Source organism: Sceloporus undulatus, chromosome 3 (genome assembly GCF_019175285.1).
Source record: "Sceloporus undulatus isolate JIND9_A2432 ecotype Alabama chromosome 3, SceUnd_v1.1, whole genome shotgun sequence".
NCBI lineage: Eukaryota > Metazoa > Chordata > Lepidosauria > Squamata > Phrynosomatidae > Sceloporus > Sceloporus undulatus.
The window spans coordinates 232,370,660-232,379,227 of NC_056524.1; the positions used below are offsets into that span (position 1 = coordinate 232,370,660).

At 41.4% G+C, this 8,568-nt stretch overlaps 1 protein-coding gene across 1 annotated transcript in view; it reads right to left on the reverse strand.

Moving 5' to 3' along the window:
* Positions 1–6,585, reverse strand: part of LOC121925961 (putative coiled-coil domain-containing protein 195) — an 8,534-nt gene extending 1,949 nt beyond the window's left edge. The window contains exons 1-2 of the mRNA XM_042458522.1: positions 6,321–6,585; positions 904–1,165 (exon numbers count right to left, since the gene is read on the reverse strand). Coding sequence (XP_042314456.1) covers positions 904–1,165; positions 6,321–6,585 — 527 coding nt within the window. The remainder of the gene's footprint in view (positions 1–903; positions 1,166–6,320) is intronic.
* Between the last annotated feature and the right edge of the window lie 1,983 nt (positions 6,586–8,568).

Genomic DNA, 8,568 nt, shown 5'->3' on the forward strand with positions numbered 1-8,568 from the left:
TTGTAATCGACTTTTTAGCAAAAGAATCAAATAGGATTCCAACAGTATAAATAAAACATCAAACAATTAAAAATTACAATTAAAAAACCCCAACCCTCCCCCCAGTCATGCCTCTGGGGGTCCCATGTGGGCTCTTTCATACTACACAGTGATAGCACTATGATTCCACTTTAACTGCCATAGTTCCATCCTATAATCGTAGGACATACTGTTTAGGGAAGGACATTTAGAATTCTCAGCCAGAGAGCTCCTCTAGTGCCTCACCAGACAACAAACCTCAGGATTCCCATGGCAATTAAAGTGGAATCATAATGCTATCATTGTACAGTGTAAAAAAGGTCCTGCTTTTTGAGCTGGTAGACCTGGTCATGACAGTATACATGCTTCAAACAGTATAATTTGTCTGAAAGAGTCATCCTCTGACATGGTAAAATGTAGTAGATGATTAGAATTACCAGATAATGACCAGAAACTTGGGGGGGGGGGTTGTGCCTCTATAAGTGTACTTACATCTGCAGGAAGTAGAACTGAGCAGTTCTGTAATGTCCATATTTAGTAGAGGGCTAATATAATATTACTATTTAAGAGAGCCAGCAAAATGACTATTGCACCATGGGACCGGTGCACAACAGAATGCACAACACATCAGTCCCAAAGTACAATGCATCAGTCACCAAAGTTCATCAGGCACTCCTTCTCATGTGCTATTACGCATCTTCACAATTCACTAACAGGGTTTCTTAGCTAAGAAAATACGGATATTTAGGTACGTATAAATAAAGTTACATAATGTAAAAGGTGATATAGGATTCTGGAGAACAAAGTTTTAATGTTTTTAAAAATAATCTGAAAAGAGTTTTTCTTGACACTTTATTCATTATTTTAGCATTCATTCTGGCCTACCTGCATTTGTAAACATGGTCTTTGAAAGATCGCCGTTTATTTGAAGTATTGCTGGAGAGGGAATCCGATGGGATTTTTGAACATCCTTTCTCTTCTTTGTTGGTTAGTTGTACATCTGTAGGAAAGGCTGTTGGTTTGATTATCCCCTTTACTTCAAGGGCTCCCTTGAATGGATTCCTCTTGTCTGGTTTATAATGCTTGTTGCCAGAAAGCGAAGGCACAGATGAAGAGATGGAATAACGTCTGACAGTCATAATATTACCTGTTCAAAGAATGCAGCTATATAGTGTAGTTGCTTTTCTCTGTCGTTCATTTTCTTTCTGTTACATTAAACTGAAGAGCTAGTTCAATGAGACTTTGAAGGAAGCACTTCTTCTCAAATCTTTTTTTTAAAAATAATTTAGACTAGGGCAGAGGTGGGGAATACATGGTTTGCCACATGCTATTCTCCTTTAATTCCCATTAGTTCTAGCCATCATGCAAATAGTGAAGCTTTAGTCCAATAACATGTTCTCCAGTGCTGAGGGGCCCTTTAGCTAGGAATGTAGCTACAGTAGGGAGGGACAAAATGACGACATTCTTCCCCCAAATAAGAGTTCTGCCCCCAATAAAACTTCCCTTTACTCAAAGTTTCTGATACTAGAACATTTAACATTTTAGATGAATATTTAGAAACCAATCCAAAGAATGAAATCCAGAGAAGAGGGTCAGGCAAAATTCCCAAGGGAATGTGGACACAACAAACATAAAAGTTCTACCTTATCGCACAGGCCCTGGAACAGGCCTGTCGTGTTACAAAAGGGGGCGTGATGGGAACAGGAGGTGGCATAGAATGCATCTTACTGCACAGGAGAACACTGCTGCCACTGCCGGAAGTTCCCATTGCATTCTGGATGCGTCCAAGAGGGGGTGATTTTCAAGAACAGTTTAGTAGCGTTCCTGAAAATCGCCCCCTCTGGCATGCATCTGGAATGCAATGGGAACTTCTGGCATTGTCAGCATCGTATTCCTGTGTGGTAAGATGTGTTCTATGCCATCTCCTGTTCCCATCATGCCCCCTTTTGTAACGTGACAGGCCCATTCCAGGGCTTGTGTGATAAGCTTAAATGTTTCATTCTGTTCAATGCTAGAAATTTGGAGAATGAAGGAAAATTCCATTGGGTGGCTGAATGGGAGCCATCTACCCTACTACACCTTAGGATGCTGCACAGATCCTGTTCTAGAAACATACAAAAAGAATGGTTGAACAGCCTCCTCGGTATCCACTAGGGTTGCCATGTTTTATGCAGAACACCACAGAACAGGATGTGTGAGGCAATCCTATACAGTAAAAGACCACCTCAGGTCTCTAGGGCTTTAGCAAGAGCTTAGCATTCCTGTGAAATTTCAGATCACACAGGAACCTCCAAACCCATGAAATCATATAATGGCAGGCCAACCATGATGAAAAGATAACTTTACTCTCATATCAGCCTGGATGGACAGCTTGCTGTCAGCCTTGATGGACATAAAAAGGTCAGAGAATTTCAGCTGGAATCCCAGCTGATGGCCCCACAGCATGCTATGTGAGGCGTGATTGCTGCGTATGTATAAAATACTCGGGGTCCATCTGGTAGGACCTGCCATCAAATATAGTATTTGGGGCAATCCATATCACTCCAATATGGGACCAGAATTTTGTGCCTTAAATATGGGACATCCCATATAAAACAGGCTGCATAGGAACCTTAGTATTGATTTTTATGAAATAAATATAGCACCATATAGCCCAAAATCTAAAGGTATGGCATGAAGTAACCCACAAAACAGGGAATTGGGATAATTAAGATTGAATGGAGATGAGAGACCCAAACAAGCTGTTAGATACTGAGAGTACTATAGAGCAGGGATGGGGAGCAATGAATTTCCAAATGATACAGGTTTTCTTCTTCATAGTCAATAGTTTGAGATGATAAAAACTGTAGTTTCCTAACATGTAAGAACCTAAGGTTGAGTATCACAGTTCTAGAGGTGTGGTACTCAACTGTAGCTTCTTACTCAGAAACTTAGGCCCTGTAAAGACCAGCACTTTGTGCTGGCCTGTGGGCAGAGTCAGGGTGCAGTGTCCTGACGCTAGATGCCGTGACTCTGTCCCCAGGGCGTCATGATGCCATGTGCCATTCCAGACGGCGCACAGCATCATGGCACGCCTCTGGCACTGCATCCAGATGATGCAGCGCTGAAGGGGTGCCATACAGCCGCACTGTCACTGCTATGGCACCCTTTGGAAGCATCATGGTGCACCTCTGGCCCTGCATCCAGATGATGCAGCGCGTAAGGGGCACCATACAGCCGGGGCACCATAGAGCCACTTTTTGCGGCTCCTTTTTGTGGCCTCCAGAGGTTGGTTCGGGGCTGCAGTGTGAGGCTGGATGAAGAAGGGGCAGCTGCTGTTTGTACGGCCCCTTAATTTAACATTCAATTGTTTCAAACAGAAATATTATAAATATATATTATGATGCATTTGTCATCCTCCAGCTACATATGTGAAAAAAGCTTGTTTCATTAAAACCAAGAAATAAAAACCAGATAATACATTTAGCACATTTGTGGAAGAGATGCTCCTCAAGTGGAGAAAGACATTTGTTTGTCATAGCACAGGCTTTTTTGCACTGCATTAACTTGCATTTAGCATGCTTTATTTAGCAATTAGTTATTGGAAGGTGCCTAAGTTTGCAAGTCTGATTGCAAAATTCTATCACTGGAAAGAACATTTTCAAACGACAAAGGATACACAACCCCCTAAATATATAGTTAGATCCTAAACGAGAGTCAGAGTTAAGCCAGGCTGAAGGAAAACAGTTAAGAGATGGTCATTCTGGACTTGATGCAGCCTTGGGAACTGTATTTTCCAGGCTTTCTCTAAGAAATGTGGCCTTTAAGAACCAACCACTTTGATGCAGAATCAATATCCTTGGCAGCAATTAGAACATTCACAATTTTGGCATCACAGTGATGGCTGTGTCAAAGATGGCTAACTCCCAAAACTAGAAAGGGCTTTTCTTTAGGCAAACCACACTACTCAAAACCCCAAAGTTGGTTTGATTATCCTTTGTTTCAGCATTTAAAATATGGATAGTTCTGAATTCTGGGTAAATATTATTATCTGCATCCTTCCAGTATAGCATCTAGCATGATTTGAGGACAGCAACTCTCTTGGTTATCTTACTAGATGACTTACTTCAGAAAGCATATAACCACCTTGATTTTCCTAGATCTTTTAGTATCATTTGGTATCATAAATCATGATACTTCTTGACTCTTTTGAAGGGATGGGGATTGGTGGAATTGTGCTGAGCTGGTTTCATTCAGTTTGGAGGAATAGGAAGGTGGCCCTGGGGTCTCCCTTTGACCAGAGGTTTATGGAATGTCATGATGTACTAAGACCTTATCTTCCCTACTGTTAATATCTACATGAAACCACTAAGGAAGGCCTCAAGGCATCTGAGTCATAAGGTTAGTAGCATCCAGACTAGCTGGAGCCAATATCTTACAAACTGAAACTTAAGCCTGACAAAAGCCAGACAGAAATACTTCTAGTAGGTAAATTATCTGACTGGGGATTCAGTATGCAGCCCATCTTGCATTCTCTCAGAAAGATCAAATTTGTAGTATGTGTATGTATGTGCTGTGCTTCAGATGTCCTGTTAGGCATACACCAACAATCCAGAACTCTTGCTAGACTTACTTTGCTTGAGATGAGCATCCTTTCCCAGGTTTGCCTCATTCACTTTTCCACTGTCATTCATTCCCTAGTAACCATTAGATTACACTACTATAATATTATCTATATGGGGCTGTCCTTGCAAAGTTTTGGGGAATGGTGACAGGTGCAAAACACACCCACCAAGTTGCTGTTGGGAGTGAGGTATTGATCATGTTACGCTACTTTGGTTAGTTTACCCCTGTTTAAGTTCAGTTAACTGGCTGCCATTTCATTGTTGTGTGCCTTCAAGTCGTTTCTGACTTATGGTGACTCTAAGGCAACCCTATCACAGAGTTTCCTTGGCATGTTTCTTCAGAGGGTTTGCCATGGCCATCCTCTGAGGCTGAGAGAGTGTGACCTGCCCAGTGGGGTTCCATGGCCAAGCCGGGATTCAAACCCTGTCTTAAATATTGTTGACAGTGTTTCTTTACCACCTTGAGTCTTCTGTCAAATAGATAAATGGGATATAAGCTTTTAAACAAACAAGATCTGTTGGAACCCAAACAACTAAAAGTGTTTTCAAAGCAGCACTAATTTAACTGCAAGCCAGTAGAGATTTATTGGTGCAGTGCAACTTGTTGCCAAATCCTTTTATCGTTTTTAAAGAACCTTTGGATTGTTGCCTGATCCCTTTACCCTTTCTATAGAACGTTTCACGATGCTGCAGAAGTTCTAATACATTTTTAGCACGTGCATCCTCACAAGAGCTTATGTTAGTTGGATTACTATGGTTCTCATTTTAAAGACTGGAAATCTGGGCTCTGAAGGCTTGTGTCCTACACTTTTAACATTTCACAGATGAAAACCAGGACATGAGTGCCCAAGGAACATCACAGTGTGGTCAGGATGCCAACATTATTAAGGAGGAAGAACACACAAGCTAGAAGAAATTGCAGCAGTTCACTTTTCCTTGAATCTATAGAACAGGGAAGATTTGGCCCCTTTTCTTCTCTCATCCTACTGAATTAATTGTGTGCAAATTACTTTTGAACATTGAACTCAGTTTACAGCAATTGAAATAAGCAAGGAAGAAGGGGGAAAGTGGGAGGAGATAAAATCTAGGACATTTTAAAAGCAATTGAAAAAGTGGTATGCCAGTGGATTAATTGGGACTGGCCCTGCCAAATTGGGACAGTTATTAGATATGCCATATTTCAGGCCTACCCAGAGAGCTGGGTTGTCGCCGAGATACTGTAATCCAACCCTTCTCAACCTAAGGTCATCAGTCATTGTTGGACTACAGTTCCCATAATCCTGAGACAGCATGGCCAACATCTAAGATGAAATGTTATCCAACAACATCTGGAGTGCACCAGAGTGAGGAAGTCTGCTTTAGCCCCTGTTCTAATTCAACAATGACCAAAATGTGTAGCCCTTCAGATGTATGGGACTTTAACTCCCAGGATTTCTGTTAGGTATGCTGGTTAGGACTGTTGGGAATTGCTACAATATCTGGAGGGCCACAAGTTGCCCACTCCTGCTCAACTAGGGGGATTAATTAGTCATTTTATTAAGTCATAGTCACAGTTTACCTAGAGGAAGGAAAAGTTGCTTTTTTATATAGTAACTCCCAGAATATCTCAGTTGAAAGCTTTAGGGAGTCACAGTCTACAAAAGCAACTTTCCCAAGCACTGAATTCTTGCCCCCTCTGCAATCATGGCTGTGTAGTACCTTTTTGTTCCTGTAGCATCAGAGCTGAGTCAGCTGAGACATTCCTGCGCAGTGCCACTGGAGAACCAGTGGTCTCATCACCCACATCCGTAAGGCTCCGGGTTTCCTCTTTTCTGGCTTCATCTCCTGCTCCTTCCTCTTGCTTGGGTCCCTTTTGCCCACTGAATTTAAGTTCCCCACGAAGAGCTCTGTTTTCCCTCTCTAGCTTGATGATCTCAGAGCGCATTTCTTGGATGACTTGCATGAGCCGCTTGTTTCCTTCCATTTCCCCCCTCCCTCCTTGCCAGACTGCCAATTCCAGCAAGGCTTGCTTTTAAAAAGAAACCATGAATCCAAGGTGAGGAGCTCATGTGGCACATAAACACATCTGAACAATAGCAGTCCCTCCCTGGGCTCAGCATTGTGCAGTTTTTCACCACCAGCAAAGCTTGGATAAACTGTCAAGGCTTCAAGAGCCTCTCCATGATTTATTCATTCTGGGTTTCATTTTTCCAAATTGAGCTTTCCTGTGGCAGCAGCTACTTCTGCACATAGATGCTGGCCCTGTTGCTTGTACAAAGTTGGATCATGTGGCACAGCCACTTCACTGAATACAAACGCAAACATTCCTCCCACATTTGCCTCAAAGTTTACATTCAGGTCTCCATATCCTCCAACATTTCACAGGTGAAAACCAGGACACAAAAGGCAAAGCAACATCAGATTGATGTCAAGTTGGCAAAAGTTATTAATGAGGAAGAACATACAAACTAGGAGAAATGGAAGCAATTTGCTTTGGTCTGAGTCTACAAAGAAAAGCAAGATTCTGCCCCCATCTGTCCTCTCACCCCATTGAGTTAACTGGGTGCAAACTACTTTTGCATTTTGAACTCAGGTTGCAGCAATCACAGTAAACTGAGGATGAAGGGGTAAAGTGAGAGGAGGAAAGAGACATTTTAAAAGCAGCTGAAAAAGCGGGATAACAAAGTATTAATCAGGACTATCCCTGCCAACTTGGGGCAGTTGGCAGGTTTGGGTCTCTCATGTGGGAAGGATTCTTCTTTGAACACTCCTTTCCTATTAAGGACAGTTGAATGCTTAAAACTAAAATTAGATCTTGTACCAAAATGAAACCAAGTTTATTTAGTATGCCTTTCTCCATCTCCACTGAGATTAATTGTTCAGTTGCCCCTCGTAGTTCTCTTAAAGGTTTTATTTTCAGAAATAATTTCTGAGGAATGGAAAAACATTCCCATGAACAGTATCCAGGAATTCCCATTAAACAATAGGTTTCCCTAAACTGGTTACTACCCAGAAATGGGAAATATATTTCTACCCAGCTCCAGATCTATTTTGTTTGTTATATTTGCTTAAAGTGTGTGTGGCAATATTGTGGGAGGGTAAGGAGAGACAGATCAAGCATGAATCTTGCATTAGAAATGAAAGACAATATCACAGGCTGCTCCTGTTACCCGCTCCCTGGGAGTATGTCTGTGCTGCAAAATACCCTCCATTTTCTTCATGTGATTTGGTATGAGTAAGAAAACTCAAATGAACTTGCTCAGCAGCACAGATATTTTTTTTAAAACCTGTGTCCTTTGCAGTGATCATTCAGATTTTTTGCTTTTATTATTGTTTTACAAAGAAATTTTGATATATCATACAAAGCAGCTAAAAAGAATAAAAGGTATGGTTTGGATTGATTAATACAGCAAACCTCTACAGCTGTGATAATCTACTAATACATATGCAGGTGGAGGGTTGTACTGGTACTAGTACAAAACGTAAGAGGAAGAAACGTACAGTTCATTGTATTAGAAAATGTCGGTGTTTGGTTTATTTTACAAGGGGAAATCAACAATCGTTCAAAAACATATGACCACGCACGCTCAGAAGGACTAAGAAAATCAAAAGTGTTATGTTGGAACAGAGAAGGCCAAATTAATAGAAATGCTGCACCTGAATGGAATAGTTGCTCTGCTTGTTACAGGTCCAAAGATGAAAGGAATTCATTCACTTCCAAACCAAATGGAGGTTGCCAAGCAAGAGAGGGGTTAGCCAAGTAGACCAGCAGCATGGATGCCTGATACTGGACTAAACCAAAGAAACAATGGAAAACACCAGTATATATAGGGAATTTTAGTCCAGGGCCAAAATTCAGGGTATAGAAAGAATCAAATGGTGGTGCTTCCTTTGAAATCGGTTTAAATCACTTTGAAGGCACTTTTTGGAGCAGATAACATTGGGACGTGAATGTGGGTGATATCCA